Genomic DNA, 24,787 nt, shown 5'->3' on the forward strand with positions numbered 1-24,787 from the left:
CTTGCACCAAACAATGAGATGCATGCACAGAAACTGCCGGAAGACAGGTCCTGTCAGTGCTTAATAAATGACTGCCTGCTTGGTGGCAATTTATAAATTTGACAGGAGGTCCCTCCGTCCTGGAGATGGAGTAACTTACTCCATCTCTATGGAGGTATGGCTGGCCGTCCGTCTGTCTATATATAAGTCTGCCCCTCAATTGCTTCTCCTTTAAGTGCGCCTTTCTTTTTTGTTTCCTCGCATGCGCACAACATATTAGGGACTGTGGGCCATATGTAGGTAAATGGCATTTACCGAATCGTAAATACCGAATATTACCGATCGGTATTTAACGAATCTGTATTTACCGATTCGGTAAATGCTATTGATTCCTATGGGCCATGGCAATTACCGAATCGGTAATTACCGATTCGGTAAAATTACCGATTTGTCAAGGGGGACAGGGTGTCACTTTGACACCCTGATGCACCCCTGATTATGGCATGTATGTGTGCCACATGGCACAGGTGTACATGCACAGATGTGCATGTACACAGGAATTCGTTATTTACCATGCAATAGTATTTCATGGTAAATAACGAATTCCTAAGTGACTGTTTCCAGTGCCACCTACATCCCATATTACCGATTCTGTACATTTACCGATTCGGTAATTTACAGATTCGGTAAATTTACAGAATCGGTAATTATCTGGCCCCCTACATCTGAAACTACAAATACCGGTCGGTAACGGCCGTTACCGGCCGGTATTTGGCCACCTACATATTGCCCTGTATCTCTGTCATGGAAATTGAACAGCTAGGCTGTGATGGGGTACGCTGCCTCACCCGGCAGCAGGCGAGGGGCCAGGGACTTATGAGAGCATTCTACTGCAAAGTAATGGTGCGGATTTTCTGCTCCAGACATTGTAGACAGAAGATCTTCAATGTAGGTTTCCATTCTGAATGTTGATGGATAAGGTATACCCAAAATGCGAAGATTGTTGCATCAGGACCTAGCCTCCAAGTCCTCATTCTTGACCCTGAGCAAGTTCAGGACTTTCTCCATGATGAGGAGCTTTTCCATCCTGTCCTGCAAACAGAACTCAATGTCTGGAATACGTTGTTTAGCCATGGGCAAGCATTGTTCCTGTTTGTATATTTTGGAGGATGAGAGCTATTCTGGGAGTTAAAGAGTCATTTTTTTGGTCAATATAGTTGAGACTCTGTTGCATGGATTTGAGTAGCATTGTCATGTGATTTTAGTCTTCATGTACATGAGCAGCTACGGCACCCTCTGGACTCGAACTTTAAGAGCAACTGTTTTTGGCCACCTTCCTCATCGTCTTATGTTGCGATGTAGAGCCCGATCTCAGAGGCAGGTCACTAGGAGTTGGGAGCCACCATACTGATATCAAGGATCAATGGTCTCCACAACTGAGTGTGCCATTGAAATATGGCATCACAACTCATTTATATAATCAGCATACAGCAACACCCTTTTGTCACAGGTATCAATAGGACCAAGTAGTGAGGCACGCTGCTTGCTCATCCACGTTGAACACAACAATACGGAGCATCTATCAGGTGCCTCAGGCGTTGGCAAGTCACTTATGCTGCGCAGGGCTGAAAACCCCAAGCAAGCCCCCAGAAGACAGGTTGGCCAAACAATGGGTCTCATTGCCCTTTGTTAACCACATGGCTCGTCCCTGCAAGAGGAAAGGCACAAGCAGGCCAGTGCAGCACCAGGTTTAGTGGGAGTCACAGCCGTACCCATAAGTCCAGATAGGCCCAAGAAGCACATGCCAATATGTCCCTGTTTGTGATCCCCCTCTGCCACAGGTGTCCCAGTCCTGATACAATAATGCCCTTATGGCCAATTGAGTGCAGCACCAGTTCCTCAGATGGCTGACCTTTCTCCCAGGTCTCACTTTCCTAAGAGCATTGTCACAGATGGGCGTTCAGGCAGGCTGTAGCCTCGATTGTCTCAAGATCCCCGCTTACCCACAGGGTTCATACATCCCCATGTCAGTGGGACCAAGGCTGTACCACCTCTCCTACAGGGTACACAGATCCACACGTGTTCCATCTCTGCAGCCAGCTGCCCGAAGGGACCAACATTTTAGTGAACCAGAATTGCCAGATTGGTTTGGGCACCTCCTGCTAGAAGATGCATCCAATTAGTTCAGGATTGCAGGCGATAGTCCCTACTGATCCCTAGAGCCTCACTAATGTGCAACCTTCCTGGGATCTAGCACTTTGGCACCTCCAGTGTGTCCAAAATGCTACCAAAATAATTTTTGCACAATAGGTGCCCTCACACCCTTATAGTGAGAGACACCAGTTGGCACAGACGTGAGGCGAAAGGTGTGTTTGGAGATTTGTAATGTAATTTATGACAATGCGCTGCTCCGAGTTTCTCATGATCAGTGTAGGGGGTTGTATTAAATACAATCCTTAAGTTAAATTTGTCACCAGGTTTACACAGTGGCTTCCTGTCATGAGCCAGTATATTGCAGAACACACAAATACAGTAAACAGATGTTACCATGTATTGATAAAATATTATTTTCTGTAAGGCAGTAATAGTCAATGGTCGAAGTGCATCAGAAAAAGTGTGGGAACTGTGACGGTATGTGCAATGGGGCGGGGTGAGTGATGTTGGGGGTGGGGTCGAAGGCGTGGCTAAAAAAACTCTGTGTCTGTAACCAGAGAGCCCAAGAATTGAATCCTGGTTGGTGCAGTGGAGAATAGCGACTTGTGTATGTTTAGTGCTGAGATGTCCCAGTCTGTGACAGAAACTACTGTGAATATGGGATGGAGAGAAACAAGACTAAGAACCGGGAGCATTGTTCATGTTTATGGTTATGATATTTTGTTTTCTTTGGTGATAACTAATATAAAATTTGTTTATAAAAAAAAAAGTCGGCCTTGTTTATAAAAAATACGGCGCCTCTTAGTCCTCTGATTTTTAGTGTGCACAAACCATTAAAAAAATATTTCCATAAATAAAAAATAAAAATCTGATGCTACCCTAAAACGAATGTAAGGACCGTTTCATAAATTACATTACTTTTGTGGGATTGTCGGAAGCATTTCCTTTTGTAAATTTACAGATGTTTGGTTTAAGTATATCCAGCACTCCACAGCCCTACAGAACCTCACATATATAGTTTCGAATAGTATGGAAATAGTTCAAGATGTCCCTTAATGTTTAACAGTGCATATGCTGCATTAAGCTTCAGGCCTCAGGCATCAGCGTTGTTCTGATGATCGAATCATCACACTGATGGAACTCCAAATCTTCTCTTGCTGTCTTCAAAACCAGCTGCATCATTTACAAAGCCATCATAACTAGGAACCCCTCTTATCTTGCAGACAAGTGTGCCACATCTGGTAGTTCTCTGCACACCTGCAAACTTCTGCCTAAGAAGTATTACAAATTAAAAACAAGATAGCATGCCTTTGCCATCTATGCACCCAGGATCTGGGGCATCATCCCCATATTCATCAGGACCGCCCAAAAGACTGTTCTAATTTAAGAAACAGTTGAAGACTCACCTCTTTAAAGAACACTACATCACACACAATTCATAAACAGGCAACGAACTAGCTTCCTCTCCTATCACTCGTTGACTTTATGCTTGTCTTTTACTACGTTCACCACTCCACTGCTGTTTTGGTTATGTTCATGCATTAGAAATACCTTACACATACATACAGAAACAATGGTTCCTAATAGACTAGGTGGCAGTGCCATCCCCCACTCAAAGGGAAAGAAACCTGTAGAAAGACACTCTTGGTGGCACTGCAGGACCCTACTTTTGACTCTGTGGTCAAAGGCTCGAATTTTGGCAGGCCCACTCAGCGTTTCATTCTGTTGAGGGTGACAAAAGGAATGCAATTGAGTTGAGGAATAACATTCATCTATTTTCTCTCAATAGCACCAATAGGCCACTGAGATGTGCTCTAAAAATATCCCATTTATTGTTATGTAACAAAAACTTCTTGGTCCAATCATAACATTGGATGAAATCAGCTACGATGATTGGAGGGAGACAATCCACATTTATTTACCATTAATTGCCTTAAAACAATTAGTGAAAATTGCAGGGAAGGTGACACAAGGTCTTCTTCTGCCCTGGCCAGCATGCAAACAATAAACACAATCTAGGACTAGACCAGTAGACCCACATTCTGTCACACTGAGGAAAGACTACTTGAAATTGTGGATGGAGCAGGAGCAGCATAGTTCTTGGGGAACAGAGTAAAACCATAAGTGGGGAAAAAAGATATAGCATTTGTAATAATAACCGAGGTGCATGACCTTTTTGTGTTATTTAAAGCAGGCACAAAGATCACAGAGTCTTAACACAATGAGTGTGCAGCTGAAGAAGGAAACAATCTAATAGTAGGGGTGGTGTGACGGACACATTCACTGCCATACCTCTCCCTAACTTGTCTCTAAATTAACCGTCTGAACATCAGGGTCCCATTCTCAGATCTGTTCAAACAATCTGACTTTTGGCTGCTCTTTATGATGCTATGTGTGAACTAAACAATAAAGTACTGACAGTTCAATTCCCAAATTTAGGTCACTTTCACGATACTGGTAAATGTACGGGTGATAAAACTTTAATTGACTTCCTAAAACAAATCCAAAATGTTCCTGAGTAGGGAACATACCAGTGAAAGTGTGTCTGCTTCAAACTCCTAGTGGGGTATGCTTCCACCTACCACCAGGCCTGAGCTTTGAGTAAAAGGAGAGGGAAGTTTAAGAATAATTGATAAATACCCACATACAAATGGGCAGAAATATTGTTTGCACACACCGTTTCCCAGCATTTCACCAAGAGCATGAATTGGATGGAGGCTAGTTGCAAGTTTAAATGGGCTTGACCACGAGTTACTGGTCCACATGTGAGTAAGAATATTAATGCTTTTATTGCACTTTAAAAAATGGGGGCAGGAGTGCTATCCTGCAGTCAGTGATTCATAAGTTCTCCGGTTGTATGAACAGCATTTTTTGAAACAATTTTTTAAGTGGCACCAGCATTCTACAAGTCTATATTTCTGAGACTGATCAGGAATTTTGCAGCCTCTGATCTAATAGCAAGAAATGATTGTGAAAGGAACTTTTACCGAGTAGAAACACAACATATACCAATGGTAATCGCAATTGGCATCTTTTAGCGTCATGATAACATCTTTAGGTGTAAACACTTACTCTGAGACAAAGATGTAGTACAGTGTTGCCTTGGTAGATGCCTGCCCAGGTATTGACAACCTCAGGAAGAAACGATTTGATGATGTACAACCTCCCTGCAATAAGGATGTTATCTTCTGACCAGATGCACAGAACCTTAACAGCTCGTCGTAAACCTCCTCCCATTTCCTTTTTGCTGATGTATTCAATCTTTGCACTGAGTCCTTCCTGCGACCATGAAGACATACTGTTGTTTAAGATGCCGGGGGAGCTCTCCTCCAGGCGGTACACAGAGACCAGTTCACCTGCAAAGGAAGTGAATGTACAATGGTAGCAATGTAATATAGTGCAGATCTGAAGATGTATTCCTCACTAGCGACCAAACTTTTACAGTTTCGTGAAGTGTAAACATGGTCTGAGGGCAACAGAGCACTTTAATAGACAACCAGATACTAAAAGATTAGGCATGAGATTAAAAGATTTGGCCAGACTCACAGCATGTTGAGCTGAGGATGTGATTCAAAGCTCGTTTCCCTTTACCATAGCAGTAGATCAGGCAGCCTGGCTTTATCCCGGCCCCCACCCCAACTGTTCAATTACTTCCAACATTATATAAGAAATAGAGGTGACAAAATTAGCTTAGGTCGCCTCACTATTTGAGAATATGTATGTGGAAATTAAACAGTCAGTTGTTCATTTAGGAGGAAAAGCTACTTATGTAACTAGGGGCTACGAAAGAAAGGTGGAGTGTTTGCTATGGAGGACTTAGGCCGTGCCAATGGTGAACATCTAGGGTATAACCTCACCAGAAAATATATAATGATAACAGAGATCTTTAAGAAGGTTAAACACAGCTTTTTACAGTGATCCAAATGTTAGATCATGTTCACCCCCCCTTAGGCATTTCAATATCAATGATTTTGCTTACCAAGAGGACACAGTTAGGCATCTGTGTACCAAAATGTGTCCCTTTCTTTATTGCATACAGTGAATTTTACAAGACTGGCAGCACCACTCTAACAATTTGTCTAGAAATGCAACAGTTTGGACCTTTCCATCATTAATGCTATTAAAATAAACATCATGTCAATTTAATTGTTTCAAATTAACTTTGCTTAGATGTCTCCATGAGTGCTAATTAACATAACTTGGTTTTAAGAGATTTGTCTGTAATTATAGGAAAACATGTCTTCAAGCTGTAGTAGTCAGGATAATAAAGCCAAGTTGAGGTATAGCTGCATGAGAGTTAGTTACCTGGAAAATGGTGGCATAACAGTGGTTAGCTCTTTGCACGACAGGATTGTCCTTTCTTGTACCCATCCGACAACAAAAATCAAAGGCCATCACATCATCACATTGAGATAACGATTACCATCTTCACTCACCCTGCTTTATCACAATTCTTTACTCTCTCCAGCCATTAAATCGCAAGCACAGCTTTTAAATTCCTATGGCAACTGAGGATTTTAAACTCTTGTAAATCTTGAGAGACAATTGGAGACCCTTTAATCTTTTTGGGTACTTAATCTAAAGATGGGCTCTTCCATAAGAACACTCATTCACTCTTTAGCCATAAGAAGGTTTCAAAAAGGCTGGGTGGTGCTAACGCAAAGAGAAAGCAGTGAAGCTCAAATTAAACCACTATAAAGGATAACTATCCCAGATAATCTAAACATGCAATGTTTATGGATACTTGCCACATAAATTGTTTGATTTGTTTGATAGCAGTATACCAAACACTAGTAGCAGTACAGGTTTTCATTTTGCCATATGAGCATTTTTTCTCTATGTATCACCAACCTTTGTTGCCAACAGCCGCTGTCCGTGCAGGTAACAGAGGTGGGGCAGTGGGGCCGGGTAAGGGGGTATTTCGAGGAACGATGCAGAGGGAAAATTGACTTCAATGAAGGTTTTAGGTAGTTTTGGTTTCAAAGTTTTAGGTTAAGTAGAAGCGAATCTGACGACTCTTCTACTCAGTGATGGATGAACTACTTTTTTGAGTTCAATAATTTTATTAGGATTTTAAAAAGACAAAAACAGATAGGTACAGTTCATAATGATACCAAAATAAAAGATAAGGAAAAAACCACCAGTTCGGTAGAATACATCATTAACAGTAGATAAATTGCCACAACTCATGCCTATAAAAACAAAATGAAGGTCAAGGAGCAGAGTGGCAGTAGTGAATCATAGAAACCCATGAATGGCATAATTATTTACAAAACAGAAAGAGAGAAGAAAAAGAGAAGAGGGAACAGGACAGAAGAAAAGAAAGAAGGAAAAAGAAAAGAAGAAAGAAGAAATAGGGAAAGGAAGGATCTCTCTTGATGGCGCAGCAAAATAAAACACTACAAACAACGGTCAGTCAGACGTCACAAAGGGATATTGGTCAACCAACCCCCGTGAGGCCAAATCCATATAATTATCTAAAGTTCTCCATACATTAAAAGAAATAGTGGGAGTGAGATGAGCTCTATCCACAGAAGTGTGTGCACTTCTCAAGAAGGAGACCCATGCCCACCATGTGTGATAAGACACGGAGCGAAAGGCCTCTAATCCATAAGAATCACCTTAACTGCCACAGTAAGTAAAAGATCCAACAATTGCATATCTAAGGTATCTAACGGCAGAGGCTCCCGAGAAGCCAAGGGTCACAATAAGATCATAGGAAAGGAAGAGAAAATTTTATTCGAAAAATTAACATAAGATGTTTATGAATAAGATCCAAAAGGGTTGTAGAAGGGAACAATGATAGAACACATGTGGATAGTCACCCACCGCCAAGCCGCAACTCCAACATAAATCATCATCTTTTAAATGAAGAGAACAAAGCCGCTTAGGAGTCCAATGAAGAAGGTTGATGGAGAAGAATTTGGATTGAAACAAAGAAGGAGCAATTTTATTGCCCAAAGAGAACGGACCTATCAATTGCCAGGTGTCCGCCGACAAATGATCAGTTAACTCCGTACCAAAGTGATGAGACCATTTTTGCTGTGCAATGGTACATGAGTCTGAAGACGTTGAGGTCAAAAATTTATAAATGCGTGAAGCAATGTGGCCAGACTTAAGCCACAAGGAAAATAAAGTAATCAAAGGGGAGTTAGGAACAAGACGCACTTTGGCAAGAGCGACTTTAATTTTCAAGAAAGTGTATAAATCCAAATTAGATAGTGAAAATTGCCTAGCTAAAGAAGAAAAAGGTAACGGGTCATCATTGGAGTCATAAAGATGACGGACCAGCGTAATACCTTTGGAAGACCAATATTGAATTAGTGGGGGTCAATAAGAATCTTTATTCGGGGATTACGCCACATAGACGACCACCTAGATTTATGAATCGGAGTTGCCATTTTCTGATCGACCAATTTAACAGCTGCAACGGTATCCAATAAAATAGCACGAGAAAAAAGGATAGATAGGGAAGACGTAGTTAAAATGAAGAAACCGGAAGAGGAAAAGAGAGAGCCTGCTCAATGCACATCCAAGAAGGTGTATGACCAGGATGAACTACTTTTTGAATCCAGATCTGAACTGCTGTATATCTAATGACAATAGGTACTAGCATGTGAAAGATCCATTCTGCAGAAGCCAACCCTCAACTTCAATTTCTGAAATGTATTAATTTAACTCTTAGCTAAACTTGCTATCGAGTAGATTGTATTCTATATATACACCCTGGCATAATTCCTCCAGAAAACGTGGTTTCGAATGTAATAAAAAAATCAACAAACTAAACCAAAAATCTATTGTTGGGCTTCACCACAGGTAATTACGTTTTCAGCGTATACACTCGCCTTTCATAGGTAAATCCCTGCCCCTTTTTCTCGCTCTTGTAGGCTCCTGCTTTCATCCTTTGTGGCGGCTTTGCCATCTTTCGCGCTATCTGTCGATCTGTTTGCTTTTCTCTTTTAGTCTCTTGGTAAATATGTGATGTGGAAAAATGAAAGCTGGCCCCCAAAAATAAGTGCCGTGCCCCCACCTGCAACCACCAGTTCAAGTTCAACACTGAGAAGCAGGCAATTTTAACCCCTGCTAAAACTATTCCTTTCTCTTCTCTCTCAGCACCCATGCCTCCAACACTGCTCCACAGAGAGGTCACTGCTTCCATTTACCACTTGTTCAGAGCAGGTGGTAAATTCGGAGCATTAAACCCCTTGGAATAGGAAATACAATGTCGAATTCCACTCTGAAATTCTGTGTGCCGCAGTTATTCCCCATTCTGACTAATTTAACTGATAGGCGGGATTCAATACAAATGTATTGGCCGGTAACAGTAATTCTGCCCACTAGGAATCTCCGCAAAGGATTCCACACAGCTTATAATAAGGACTTAAAGTATTATATGAGTCTGCAAAGTGTACCTTACTCACTATGCAGATATTAATCAAGATTATAAACTCTACCATACATAGTGTGATTGAGAGCTAGTCATTATAGTTATCAAATCATGGCTTACACTTTAGCATGTAATTTAAAAAAAATATCTTGAGCTCTCACTCTCTTCCATTTGGAGCAGGCACAAGGATCTATTGAGTCTTAAGTCCCAAGTGCAGTGATAGGTATTCTCCCAAGGAAGAAGGGACATGCTGCTTCAATGGCCAATCTGTAGCTCCATAAATGTGTCACGATAATTTTTATTTATTATTTATTTGTCTCATTTATAAAGCGCATGAATCGCCCCACATGGGGTATCTCCGCGCTAAAAGACTGTGTAGGTAAAGTCGACTAGCTCAGAACAGGAATGTCTTCAACTTCTTCTTGAAACTGAGGTAATTATGGGTTAATCACAGCGTCTCCGGGAGTTGGTTCCACAATTTGGGCGCAAGGTGGGAGAAGGCTTTACCTCCCCATTTGGTTTTCTTGAACCGGGGGATAACTAATAGGCCTTTACCTTCCGAACGAAGCTTGCGCGAGGGCATGTATACTGTCAATTTATTTGATAAGTATGATGGACCAAGCTGGTGGAGACCTTTGAAGACTAAGCAGCAGATTTTAAAGTGAATTCTTTAGCGAACCGGGAGCCAGTGCAGTTTGTGAAGAAGGGGAAGGGAGGGAGAGCGGCAGGGGGCATTGGTGATCAATCGGGCTGCTGTGTTCTGGATCACCTGCAAGGCCTGTAAGGCGGAGTCTTTCGCTGAGATAAGAAGCGCGTTACTAAAGTCCAGCCGACTTAGTACCAGTGCGTGTACCAGGGTCTTACGGGTATTAAGGGGGAGGAAGTGAAAGACTTTCCGTAAGAGGCTGAGGGCATGGAAGCAGGACCGTTTCGTGGATGCTATGTGTTCCTCCATGTTTAACTTATTGTCAACAAGAACCCCTAGGTTTTTTACAACTGGTTTAGGGGTTGGAGCTGCACCTAGTTCTTTCGGCCACCAGCTCGGGGACCAGCTGGTGACTGCCTCCATAAACAGCATGATTTCAGTTTTGCTTGTATTAAGCTGGAGAAAATTTAGGTTCATCCATGCCTTAATTTTGAGCATTCCTTCAGAGAATATTTCATGAATGTTGGGGGTATCGGTATCGTAGGCAAGAAGCAGCTGTGTGTCATCTGCGTAGGAGACCGGGATAAACCAGATCTTCCTAAGCAGGACAGCCAGAGGGGCAATATAAATATTAAAAAGGGTGGGGTTAAGACAAGATCCCTGAGGGACTCCCTTCGTGACCAGAGTGGTTTTTGCTTTGAAGGGGCCCAAGTTGACTGTTTGGGTCCGATCCCTGAGAAAGTCAGTCAGCCATTCCAAGGCTGTGTCCTGAATGCCTATATTGCACAGTCTGTCCAAAAGAATCTGATGCGAGATGGTATCAAAGGCGGCGGATAGGTCGAGCAGTACCAAAATAACTGCTCGACCCCCGTCCGCTTGCAATCTAATGTCATCTAAAACCTTGACCAGGGCAGTTTCCGTACTATCAAAAGGACGGGGGACCCCACATCAATCTAGGGCAGGTAGACGGGGAAATAAGAATACTAAAATATAAAATGAAAATGCAAATAATGAATTTCTAATAAATAGATTTGACAATACATATGTGTTTGGTCTTTCTAGAGACATCCACCCACGGTTCAGAGTGTAATATAAAGTGGTTTGGACCTCTTGTAGGTCCCCTTTCTAAAATTACAGGGTAGGTGCCCTTCCTTGTTTGATTCCAGTTTCCGTACTATACCTAGGTCGAAATCCTGACTGGGAATAGTCCAGACAGTTGGAGATCTCCACGAAGGAGGAGAGATGCTTGTTAATATGTTTCTCCAACAGTTTACTATAGAGCGGGAGCAGGGAGATAGGGCGGTAGTTTGTGATCACGTCCGGTGGTAATTTAGGGTTCTTCCTAATAGGCATAACTTGTGCATCTTTCCATTGCTTTGGAAGTTTGCCCTCACTAATTGAGATGTTAAGAAACTACCCCCAGGGGTCCGGCCAATTCAGACGCAAGAGTTTTAGCAATTTTTGCCAGAATAAGGTCTTTAGGGGACCCTGACTTGGCAGATTTAAGCAGGGTTTCGGTTTATCCTGAAGTAAGGAGGGGGAACGATTTTAGGGAGAACTGGGCATGCGCCAGGGAACTCGGTAGAGGGGTAACTATATCTGGCTCTCGGGGACCACAAGGGGAAAATTTGACGTAAATATCTTCAATCTTTTGCGTTAGGAAGCTGGCGATGTTCTCACAAAGTAGTTGCAACGGCTCGTCTTCAGGATTGCAGGCTTCAGGATTAACTAAGGAATTGAGAATCTGGAAAAGTGTTTTAGAAGTGTTGTCAGCTTGCTCCAATTGAGAAGCGATATATTTCTTCCGAGTGTTTCTAAGATTCTTGTGATATATCCTCTGTCTCTCTTTGAAGCCGTCCCTTTCTGAAATTGCTTTAGATCGGCGCCAGGTCCGTTCCAATGCTTTACACGTGCTTTTTTCTACCTTCAATTCTTGGGTAAACCAGGCGGCTTGGGGCCGGCGTGCCAAAGTGGCAGCATTTTATGTAGGTATGGTGGCATCTAGGGTAGCAATGGTGGCCTCATGAAGGAGTTTAAGGTGCTCCTCAACTGTTCTATCAGCAGGGTGTGAGAAGGCATGGAATGCTTCTGCAAAGGACGCTGGCGAAAGTTTATGCTATTGCCTATAGCTGCGTACTCCAAGTTTTTTATTTGGTACGTTCGCTCTGGGCCCTACTAAGTCAAAAGTAATCATATAATGGTCCGACCAAATTAATGGTAGAGTTTGTTTATATATTAGGTCGGAGGAGTTTGATAGTATTTGGTCAAGGGTATGCCCTGCATTATGTGAAGGCCCGTTATTTTTCTTGATCAGACCAAGGGAGGATATTTCTCCAACGAAGTGCATGGTCTCTTGATCCAGGCTATTTTCACTGTGGATGTTGAAATCTCCCAATAGGATAAATGTATTAGAGGACATGACATGGGGTGCAATAAGCTCAGAGAGAGTATTAAGCGACATGGCAGTAGGACCGGGGGGACGATATACAAGTGCGCCTTTCCAGCTGAGTTGAGGATGTAAATCTAGCCTAAATACGATAACTTCTAGATCTGTGTTCATGTGTTGGTCTAGTATGGTTGCCTTGATGGGGTCCTTATATACGATGGCTATCCCACCCCCCCTTTTCTTGGGTCTATCTAATTTAAGGATCCTATATCCATCCGGCAGGGCTATAGCTATGGCTGGGGCGGAGGTAGTTTTAATCTATGTTTCTGTGAGAAACCCAAGGTCTGGTTTCAAGGAAGTCAAAAGGTCCCAGATGTGAGTCGCATGCTTAGGAAGGGAGCGCATGTTAGCCAAAAATGCTGTCCATCTATGATCGGCATGGGATTCCTCCGTGGCTGGGGGAACAGAGAGGGGAGTACTGGTGCCTTCGTGAAGACTATAGAATTTACAATGGGGACAGGAAATAGATCCTTCAAGATTAGAGGGGAACTGATGTTTACAATGGATGGGCAAGATGTTAGAGCCCTCCTGGCTGTCACCATGGCTGGCAAGATTTAGAAGCTCTTGCCTCGAGTAGGTGATTTTCACATTAGCCGTGGGGTTATAGGCCTCACTAATGGGGGCACTGGAATATTGCCTGGCGCCTGGCAACGAACTGGCGCGGATGGGCGCAGATGGGCTTGCCTTTGGCGCGCCCGCTGTGCTCGTCCGCTGCGCGGTCGAGTGATTGATGACATTTATACCCTGAGGGGCGGGGGAATGCAAAACAGCTAGTCCGCACCCTACCGTCCTCCCAAGATCTCCACTATCCCCCGGAGCGTCCCGCCGCAGTACCTAGTCGTCTGCGGGGACCAGGGTTCGAGGGTGGAGAGGAGAATACAGTAAGTTTGGATGTGGCAAGAGTAAAGTGCAAATCGTGCTATAAAAGAGCAGTTTAAAAAGTTAAAAGTTGAAGCGGCCTGTGCTAATTCCCCAGCTTTCACCTCAGGGATACAAGATTACCTTCGTAGTCAGCCTGCGCCGAGAGGCAGCGCGTTTTATGTAGTGCTGGGGGCGGGGAATGCAAAACAGCTAGTCCGCACCCTACCGTCCTCCCAAAATGTCCGCTATCCCCCGGAGCGTCCAGCCGCAGTACCTAGTCGCCTGCGGGGACCAGGGTTCGAGGGTGGAGAGGAGAAGACGGTAAGTTTGGATGTGGCACGAGTAAAGTGCAAATCGTGCTATAAAAGAGCAGTTAAAAAAGTTAAAAGTTGAAGCGGCCTGTGCTAATTCCCGGCCTTTCCGCCTCAGGGATACGAGATTACCTTGGTAGTCAGCCTGCGCCAAGAGGAAGCGCATTTTATGTAGTGCTGGGGGCGGGGAATGCAAAACAGCTAGTCCGCACCCTACCATCCTCCAAAGATGTCCGCTATCCCCCGGAGCGTCCCGCCGCAGTACCTAGTCGTCTGCGGGGACCAGGGTTCGAGGGTGGAGAGGAGAAGACGGTAAGTTTGGATGTGGCAAGTGTAAAGTGCAAATCGTGCTATAAAAGAGCAGTTTAAAAAGTTAAAAGTTGAAGCGGCCTGTGCTAATTCCCCGGCTTTCCCGCTTAGGGATACAAGATTACCTTGGTAGTCAGCCTGCGCCGAGAGGCAGCGCGTTTTATGTAGTGCTGGGGGCGAGGAATGCAAAACAGCTAGTCCGCACCCTACCGTCCTCCCAAGATGTCCGCTATCCCTCGGAGGGTCCCGCCGCAGTACCTAGTCGATAATAACCTACATGTCATTGAATTGCCCTAGAATCTGTGTGTGAGGCTGTATCAATTGTTTCATTGCTGTATGTGATTAAAAAGAGGTCAAGACAGAATGTGTGTCCACACTATCCATATACACAATCTCAGCAGTGAGATAGTATATGAAATTACCTCCATTCTGTAAACTGACTGATCCAACATTCTTTTCACTAATAGCAGACACAACCTCAACATGGCATTATCACAGATTTTTTTATTCAGTATTTTGAATTAATTTAACTTTACACTGTAATCATTTTCTGGTTTACCTTCTCCCAGATGCTCCATTTACCCAGAGAAATATGTGGTATACAAAATTATACATTTGTTGGACTTGGCCCTTTTTGCAGGGATTTCCATAAACTTTTTCCTTTCTCCTAGCCTTTTTTTCTGACATGGTGTTGATGGTTTTAGGCCTCTGGGCACTTTAGCACTGCTGTACAGTGTAAAGTGAGTGGCACTCTGTGTTAAATATGGTAAGATTGGTCTACATCTGTTTTGGCATATTTAATTTACCTGTCAGTCCCTTATAAAGTGGTATCCCATATACCCAGGGCTGGTAAATTACATGCTACTGGTGGGCTTGCAGCGCTGATTGCGCCACCCACCAAAGTAGCCTTGCAAACCTATCTCAGGCCTCTGTCATTGCAGGGCCTGTGCGCACAGTGTTACTGCCACTGTGACGTGACACCTAAAGTGTGTGCCATGTCCGTGACCCCCCTTTTACTGCATGTCAGTCACCCCTAAGGTAGGCCCTAGATAGCCATATAGGCAGGGTGCATTGTAGGTAAAAGATAGGACATGTACCTTAAGTGTGTGACATGTTCTGGTAGTGACAAACAGCCATTTTGGTTTCTCACTACCGTGGGGCTGCCTCCCATAGGAATGCATTGGGGATTCCCTGTTAAGTGTTTCAGTGGTAATCCCTGATATGAGAGGCGCAGCGTGGTCAAGTTTGGAATATTGATAATAAATGCTACGCAAAGGTGTGCGCAGATTTATTATAACTATTTTAGAAATGCCACTTTTAGAAGTTGTCATTTCTGTGTGCTATGTGTCTGCCTGCCTGATGTGAATTGCATGTCTGGCTTTTGAGTGACAGGGGCTGGTGAAGTGTGTGTGGCTCCATGAGAGGAAGGGTGAGTCAGCACTAGGCTCAATGGGACATCTACATTTGGAGTAGTGGGAGGAGTAATCCCCTGACCCTGTATAGGAGTGTGCCTGCCCTTTACAATGCGGGCTCCGCCCCCTGTGGGGTGTCTGATCACCTAGACCCCACCTGACAAAGGGGAAGAGGAGCTTGGAAAACAAAGTGCTCCAATTCCTCCCTGAACCAGTTGCATCTGGTTCCCCATGCCCTGTAACACGCACAAAGGAAAATGTGGTATAAATGTAGGGGCTGTGACCCCATGAAGTTGCTCTGTGCTTGTGCTTACTTGAAGGGGACCCTCTGCCAGGAGGGACCGCCGGGGGACCCAACTGCAGCTTCTTGGGTGTCCCTGCGTGCTGGCCTGCCTGGGTGCGGACTGCTGTGGTCTCCCCAGCACCAAGGACTCTTTATTATTGCTGCTTCCTAGCGCCCCGTGAGCACTTTTATTTTAATTACCCTAAGGAAGTGGAGCTGGCGACACGTAGCGCGCTGCTGCAGTGATTATCAAGGGAACCTCAATGTGGGGATTCCCCCGAGCTGCCGGTGGGAGCGGGTGGCCACTCCGCGTTTTCAGCATTTTTGGCATACTTCAACAGCAGGTGCTCACCCCGCGTTCGGTGCCTTCGAGCTGTTGCCCACCCCACAAGTGTCTTTATTCAAACCGGGAGCCTCCCCGTATTGCCACCGCCGAAGGAGAAGCAGGAAAGAAGAAACGGCTGCCGCGATCATGCGTTGACCCGGAAGCCAGGCAGAGCTGCCTATTTGTGACCCAGAGAAGAGCGATGCAGAGTCGTGCCGAAGAGTGGGAGTCTACCCCGCCTCTGTGCACACCAGGAATTGAGGCGCCAAACCAGAGGACCCAAGCGGGAGCCCACCCCATGAAGGGACGTTCACAGGAGGAACCCGGAGCCTCGCTGGCTTCACATCTAAGTCCTGGGTCCCAGGAGGGGGCCTGGGTGAAGTGAGGAGAAGCCGGGCTGAGTGGAGGAAGGAGGGCAGGAGCCTACCACGCCTCCCAGGGTGTCGAGGTGAAGAGAGCAGGGGGACGGCAGCTGAGCCTCGCGGGACTCCCGTGGTGAAGGGAGAGCCCCGCGTGTGCTGCACCAGCCTGGAGACCGGATGAGTTCCCGTGCAGGACCAGGGCCATTTTCCCCAGCTGCCCCACCTGACAGTGGGCAGCTGCAACGTTGCACAAGTAAGTTACAGAGTCCCAGGGGGGCTCACACAGCACAGTGGTGCCAGTGCCATTTCCAGCTGCCCTGCGAGATTGCAGGCAGCTGCCACGAGGGGGCCAGTGATTTTTGGCTAGAGGAGGGGTGTGTGCACCCCAGAGCCCAGCGCCGTTTTTCCAGTGCCCAAATTTTTGCCTGCACAGCTGCAGCGCAAATTAAAATACTAAAACAATCCATATGTTCAAATAATTTTCATAAATCTTAATTAATTACCAAGGTGATATGTTAGTCAATCATTTAAAATAATTTTTTGGGTTAATTCCGTAGGTTCGTATTCACACTGCCCGTAATTTAATCAAGCACAGACTTCCAACTTTTTCTGAACCATGTGAAGGAATTTAACGAAAGCTGAATTAATTGGTAAGTCTTCTGGATTTAAGCTTGCCATTAAAGCCTGCCTACAAGTCCTTACACCACGTACGTTAAACAGTTTCTTAAGTGTACTTTTTCTTTCAGCTTCCAGATCCGGACAAAGACACAATAAGTGTAGGATGGCTTCGTGTCCTGATTTGCATAGCCTGCATAGGCAGTTATCATTTGATCTTTTCCATGGTGCCAAGTGGCATGAGCCTGGAAAATAGCCAAACCTAGCGTTCATAAAATTATTTATTTATTTTTTTCGACCATGAAGTTTCCAGGTAGGTTTGAATCTTTTTTTTCTTGAATCCGTTCACAATCGGCCAGGCATGCTTTCTTTTAACAAAATTATCTTTGTCCTTTATCAAGGAGAGATAGTCAGTAAGTTTATTTACTGTTTTTTTAAGCTCTCCTGCACAACGGTGGTGTTCCAGATAGGTGTTATACCAAACTCGTCGATTGCTATATTTAAATAGGAGCTGGCAGTTAGATTCCTATTATTTCTTAATTCTTGCCACAGTAGACGAGACATTTCGTTGTCCTGATCGTTTTTTAATCTGTTCCACACTTTCATTGTGTGCCCTTTCCTTGCATAATATTGGTTGTTTAGCCCAAATTCCAATCTCACTTGGGCTTGTGAGGCGTTCCTTGGGAGAGAAAATAGAATTCTATATGTTTTGGCAGCCGAGGTGTTGATGATCTCTGCGTCTTTCCCATTGAGCACCTCACTGCCATATGTTAAAGTAGGCAGTAATTTTGCTGCAATTGTTTTTAATAAGGGGCGATAAGACAAGTCTCCAATGGTTTTCTGGATTGTTCTAAATTCACCGACTAGGGAGTTTGCTTTCCTTGTAATAGAGTTTTTGAGTCTCGAAGTTGGCGTTATCGTTGAAAGTTACTCCCAAGTATTTATAATCAGCTACTCGCTCTAATTTTTTCCCTTGCAAGATCCATTTGTGTGCGTGATTTAGTCATCTATTTTTTTAAATTACCATCACCTTGGTCTTGGCTTCGTTTATGTGCATACCATTTACCTTAGAATACTGAGAGATGCCGTCAATAAGTTGTTGCATTCCCACTTTGGTATGACTTAAGAGTATGACATCATCCACGTATAATAGGCTGGATATCTGACTTTGAGCTAACCTTGGGGGGTGGGCGTTAATGGCCTTTAACTCAGTGCTACGAACAGCTAAGAATAAGTTAAAAAGTAAGGGAGCCAACACACATCCCTGTTTAAGACCACTTGATGTAGGAATTATTTTGGTTAATGTTGAGCCGTTACCCGTCCTCACCCTAACCCAAGTTTCAGAGTGCAAGAGCTTAATCATCTTTAGCAGCTTTTCTGGTATACTTTGCTTGGTAAGTTTTTTCCATAACAGTTCTCTATCAACACAGTCAAAGGCAGATTTAAAATCTACAAAACACAGATATAAGGGTTATTTAGCTAAAATTGCTTTTTCAATTAATATTGATAATATTAAAAGATTTGTTGTCGTACCCAGGCCTTTGACGAAGCCTGTTTGGTTTGGGGGTAATACTTGATTCTCTTTTGCCCAGTCAGTTAGATTTGTCACTAAAATTCCAGCAAACAGCTTAGCATCCGTGTCCTGTAAAGTAATAAGCAATAGTTTTCTGGCTGTTGCCAGTTTCCTTTCTTAAATATGGGTGTTATAAGTGATCCTTTCCATGATTTCAGGAGTTGTCCACTCTGGACCACTTCGTTAAAAACAACTGTAAGGTAAACTGACCAGAAATCGGGCGCTTCTTTGAAAAGTGCAAAAGGGATGCCATTCAGACCCGGGACACCATCCTTTTGCTTTTTTATCAATCCTGCCACTTGACTATTGGTTATTAAAATCTCACCATCACCTACTTCGTTGACTTTTGTGGTACTTGCATCGGAAGTACATTGTATCTGAGTCGGTTTATTTGGATTTAGATGTGTTTCAAGAACCGTCACCCATTCTCCTTCTGATAAACGGGTTCCAATCCCAAGTTTGTTTGGTCTTGCTAGGCCATTCATTAATCTCCAGAACTCCCTTGAGTTTGCTAATGTACTCGCATGGAATATTTTTGTCCACAGATCTTGTCTGGCTTTGCTCTTTTCATTCCAAATCAGTTTCCTTAAGCTACGGTTTGTATTGCTCAGTAGAACAACTATTTCTTTGTTGAGCGGAGACTTCGTTAACTGTCTCCTTAGCCTGTTTCGTGTACATCTGAGTTTCCTTACAGTGTGTGGAAGAAAGATGTGAGTTTCTCTGGCTCCGCTCTTTTTACTTTCCGCCCCTTTCCTCCTTTGTTCGCCTATTGTTTTGGTATTATCGGCGACTACTCTGTGGGTAATGTTTTCCCATCGATCTATGAGATTTATCCTTATTTTATCGACCATAGATTCTGTCACTAAATGGGTCTATTGTCCATGTTTCCTGGAGTAGTATTATGTGGTTTTGAGTTGAGAATCCATGAATTTGCGCTTCCTTCCATTGTCCACAGATCCCATTTATGTTCCATGAGCATATTTTCAGTTTAGAAGAGGGCTTAGGCTTTTCTTGCAGTAGCTCTTGCGGTAAAGTTTGTCAGTGCTCCTTTATACCGTGGAGGGATGCCATAATCCAGTGTTCGTTTGCCTTTTTTCTGGCCTCTTTCTCTAACAGGACAGAGCAGGATTTGGCTTCATGATTTATTTTTCCCAAGGGATTTTTTAATATGGAGAAAACGGTGTTACTTTCACCAGAGTGGAATTTATTTGTATTGCTTCCAGTATTTAAAAGGGGTGTCGGACAGACCTTTGGCGGAAGTTGGCTTATTAATATACCCCAGTCACGAAAACGTCCATGCTCTTTCAGGATAGAATTCGCTATTGGTCTGGTGGGTACTGTTATCAGTGTTAGTGGCAGTGTACCTTCTGAATTTGGCTGAAAGCCCACTGTTTTAATGTCTTTTGTTGATATCCTCTCAAGAGTTGGTAAGTTTTTCATTAACCGGAGGATGTTTCCTTTGCTTAGAATATTGTGTGGTCCTCTTGATTCATAAAGTAGTTTTAGGACTAGTTGTATGGTCCTTTTTTTTATGGGGCATTGTGTCACTTATTTTTTTCCTTGATCTTCCGTTTTCTGTGTAAGTAATCTGCCTACTCTGACCTCTTCTTACAATGACTAGATTGTCCTGCATTTTTCATACGTCAAATCGTCAGTTGTTTCTTTTCCTTTGGAACCATTTAAAGTTACTCCTATAGTCCCCATTCCTTTCCTTTCAGGGTGAACATCTTGTTTGTTACAAGTTCTGGGTGGACTGGACGAGTTTTTTTCATGTTACTTGGTCAGATTTTGGTTTGGTGGACGCATCTGATTTTGTTTGTCATTCTCATTGTACAATACGGTTCAAGACTCCCGAGTTGGCGTTTCGATATTTTCCTTAGTCATACTCTGGATTTGGTCGCTTTGGATTCCAGAAAGAGTAAGATCTTTTATTATACAGCCGTTTGCAATAAGTTTGTTTATTGTTTGTGCTTCCTGTTCTATTTTCTGTTCGACCTCACAAGGCCAGGAGATTTGGTCGGAAGTTTCAGTTACAATAATGATATTTTTTTTGGTCGGTCTATGTTTGGAACTAAGGGCGGATGGTTTAGAGAAGATATCATAATATTTGTCCTCTCCTTCAGAGTTTTTTACCGCTTTTGTTTGGGGCGTCCCATTGACTCCTCCGTGTAGTGAGTTTTTCTTATTGTTCTTTTGTTCTAAGGTATCTGTGGTTCTGGAATATTTGGGTTCTGGAGTTCTCGCTCTTTCTTTGTGGGGTTTCACTATTTCAGTTTCAGTATGCGTAGAGCCTTCCTTATTTACCACTATTTCTTGCTTTCCTCAGTTTCTTTTTTTGTCTTTTTGTTAATTCAAAAGCCACCGAGTCCTCGTCTTCTTTGTTCTGTTTATTTGGCAAGTCTCCTGGTTTTTTACTTGCTTTATTTTCACTTGCATCATGGGTTGTGTTTGCTTGACTATCATAAATAGGCAATTTTATTAATTGCTCATGTTTGTTTTCTGGGGTTGATTCCCTTTTATTAGTTTGGTATCCATCCTCCTTACCATTTTCCACTTTCCTTTTATAAATAGCTTCTTTGGTATCCTCCAATATTGTGCTTACAACTTCCGGTATAAGTACTAATTTGTTTATTATTGGAGCACATATGCATTCTATGCATGTTGGCACTTTTTCCTTTTGTACTTTTATTATTAAGTTATTTAGGTCGGCTAGTTTATTCTCAATTCCTGCAACTGCATTGGCCATAAGACCCAAAATGTCTATTTGAATGTCCATTTTATTTGACTGTGCTGCTAAAGCTTCCAGAGTTAATACTGATGTTTGATAGTGTATATCCCATATTGTTCCAGCGTCCATTTTATCTGTTTGGTTTGAGTTGTGTTCAAGATTTAGATCTTTGATTCTTGAGGTGCTGTTGTTAACTTCATCGTTTCTTTTGATATCGGAAATATCTTTGTGTGTAATTACCGATGCGTAATTTGACAGTGGAGCACTCCATTTGATAGGAGCGCTTTCCTTTATGATTGTCGATCCATTTGCAGCTGACAGTTGTTTTTTGGTTGCAAAACCATTTGCAGACAATGGTAGTATTGTGGTTCCTATTTCAGTAATTGTATTTGCTGTGGTCTGTAGATGGATAGTGTTTTCCTGCTCAGTTGATTCTTGTGAGTCGTAATTTTGCACCATGAGTCGTCCGTTTACGTCTGTATGTTGGTTTCCTAATACTTGGACAAACTTTTTTCCTTCGTTGGCATTTCGGCACCCTGATTTAGGTAGCATTTCATTAGATATATAAGTTTGATTCTTTTTTATGACCACATTGGCCTCTAACGGTGTCGGGGCGGATTCGTTAAAAGCTACCTGTGTAATGTTAGAGTGATTGGAATCCTCTAGGCTTACTGCGCTTTCCACTGTTCTACTTATCGTCTCTGGCGTAAGTATTTTATGCAATGGATGTTCTAGATGTTCTAGTTGTAGGTCTGTTCCCTCTCAGTTTTCGTCAAACTTGGCAACTATGTCAACTCCCACTTCAATGTTTAGGTCCGAACCCCCTTTAATTCCGTTCGTTGGTTTGAGTGGGGACTGTAATAATGTTAGATCTTGCTCGGATTGCACAGTCATAAGTACAGTTGTAGGGTCTTTCATGAAGTCAAATTTCTGGGGGATTTTTGTTGATCTTTCAAACATCCTTGCTATTGGTGAAATTAACGACTGAGTAGGCCCCTTTGTTTGCGCTTTAACACAGGCCTTTTTTTGCGAGTTGGATACTTGTTTTCTTCGAGTTAGTTTCTTAGGGGAGCCCACAGTTCTTTCTTTACCAGAACGCATCTTCTAGTAGCTTCCTTTCTTAATTAGGTTTTTTAATGTTGTTGGTATTACTGTTGCTACTTTGCTGCTGGTTTGGTTGTATTTTCACAAATGTGCGTTCGAGTAATAGGTGTAGGTTTGGGGGAAGAATATAGAAAGAACCCGCTATGTTCCTCTAAACCCCCTCGCGACTCCTCTCCGGGGCGGGTCAGAGCCCCGCAGGCCCCCGCGAGTCGCACGACTCACAACTTGCGGCTCACACGGCAGCTCAACCGCTTCTCCCCTCCCCTCTCTTCGCTTTGCAACCAGGGACCGGCAATTAGCAACCACAATGGATGCACCGGACGTTGTAGAATCGATGTCTGGAATTCAGGGCTCAGGGTTTGTGGCTTGGGGCCGCTGTCACCGCCTCTGGCTCAAACCCACTCATTCCACGCCCAGGGGGTGGGGGGGCACAAACAAAGCCTACCAAGGAGCCACCAAAAAGGAGCCACCAAAACGAAAAAGGAAAATACAGAAACAGGAGGCAGGGGAGCAGGATCGTCAGGTTCAAGCTCATCCGCCACCAGCTCCACCCAGCACCAATAATCCAATATCAAACCATAAGTGTCAGAATGCCTTCTTAGGAGATGTGAGATTAGCAGTATAGTGGTTATTTAGCAGTTATTTAGTTAGGCTAGGTTGCTTGATAAGTGTCTGGCTTTCTGAGCTTTCTCAGCTCTATGGCGGGAAATCAAGGAAATCAAAGAAATCAGGCAAAAATCTCAGGGCATAGTATCCGGACTCCACGACATTGCAACACACCTGGCACACGCGGTACTTACAGCACCCGCGGCAACGTCCGCGGCCACTCCCGACCGCTCCCGCAGCACTTCTGCAGCACTTCCGCGGTAGTTCCCCGGTACTTGCAACACCACCCGTGGAACTCGTGTCACTCGCGGCTCCCGCACCCGCGGCTCTCGCGGCACTTGCGGCACCCACTCTATGGCGCTATGGCTCACAGTTCCCCCACTGTACTCCCGCTCACCGCTCGGTGCTCGGTGCTGGGTGGTGCTTGTCCCGCTTAGTTCTGCCGCCAGAGCCGTTGCCAGAGCCGCCTCCGCTGGAGCTACAACCGCCGCCTCTCGCCTCTCTCCACCTCTCGTGCCTGTTGCACAAGTTACTACTTGTGTAACGATATATCTGTAAGAGACATTAGTTAGTATTAGATTCCTTACCTTAGAATATCCCCAGGCGTCAGACTGGATCCGGAAATTTTTGCGTAGCAGTACCCTTGCGCGTCGGTAGGCGTCGTCTGCGGCTCCGCGTCCGTCGTCGGCGTCGTGGGCGCCGTGATGACGTCGTCGGAGTACTTAGACGCCGCCTCCGCATGCTGACGCAGTTCTTAGACACAGCTTTTCCGCGCCAGAAACGCAGAGCCATGTTAAAAACCAACACTGGTGCCATTGAAACTAGTGCCCTGAAAGGGGACAACCCTAACCCTAGATATTGGTTCGCAGAACGGGGAGGATGGGCGGGTCGGTAAGGAATCTAATACTAACTAATGTCTCTTACAGATATATCGTGCATCTGAAAGAGACACGTTAGTATTAGATTCCTTACCTTAGTATAGATACCCCAGCAATACCAACCCCGGTGGTGGGTCTGCGAACCAATAATCACACCAGAAAGTCCTGGAGGACGGAACGGCCAAAGAAGCCATCCCTCCGGACTTGACTGTCCAGGCAGTAGTGTCTTGCAAACGTGTGCAGCGATGCCCACGTAGCTGCCTGACAGATATCCTGTAAGGGCGCACCCCGGCCCAGGGCAGTTGTAGTTGCCGTGGCTCGGGTGGAATGAGCCCGTAATCCAACAGGGGGCTCCTTTCTAGCCAAGGAGTAGCATGCCTGGATACACAAGATGATCCACCGGGAGATGGTCCTCTTGTGCACCGCTTTACCCTTCTTCGCGCCCACGTAACCAACAAAGAGTTGGTCATCCACCCGGAACTGGCGTGTGCGATCCAAGTAGAATGAGAGTGCACGTTTTGGGTCCAGACGGTGGAGCCGCTCTTCCTCTTTAGAGGGGTGCGGTGGCGGGAAAAAGGTTGGCAAGGTGATAGACTGCCCGATGTGGAAGGCCGTGACAACCTTGGGCAGGAAAGAAGGTTTGGTACGCAGCACCACTTTGTCCGGATGGACGGAAAGGAAAGGTGGAGTACAAGAAAGGGCCTGGAGCTCACTCACTCTCCTGGCAGAGGTGATGGCAACCAGGAAAGCAGTCTTCAAAGTCAGAAGGCAAAGAGGACAGTTGTGGCTCAAAGGGAGCGCACATCAG

At 44.3% G+C, this 24,787-nt stretch overlaps 1 protein-coding gene across 2 annotated transcripts in view; it reads right to left on the reverse strand.

Annotated features, from left to right (window-relative positions):
• LOC144826433 (transient receptor potential cation channel subfamily M member 7-like) overlaps positions 1 to 24,787 on the reverse strand; it is a 1,864,676-nt gene that overhangs the window by 196,483 nt on the left and 1,643,406 nt on the right. For both annotated transcript variants that reach the window (XM_078684758.1, XM_078684759.1), the window contains one exon: positions 5,206 to 5,489. In XM_078684758.1, coding sequence (XP_078540884.1) covers positions 5,206 to 5,489 — 284 coding nt within the window. The remainder of the gene's footprint in view (positions 1 to 5,205; positions 5,490 to 24,787) is intronic.

This window comes from Lissotriton helveticus, chromosome 3_2, assembly GCF_964261635.1.
Source record: "Lissotriton helveticus chromosome 3_2, aLisHel1.1, whole genome shotgun sequence".
NCBI lineage: Eukaryota > Metazoa > Chordata > Amphibia > Caudata > Salamandridae > Lissotriton > Lissotriton helveticus.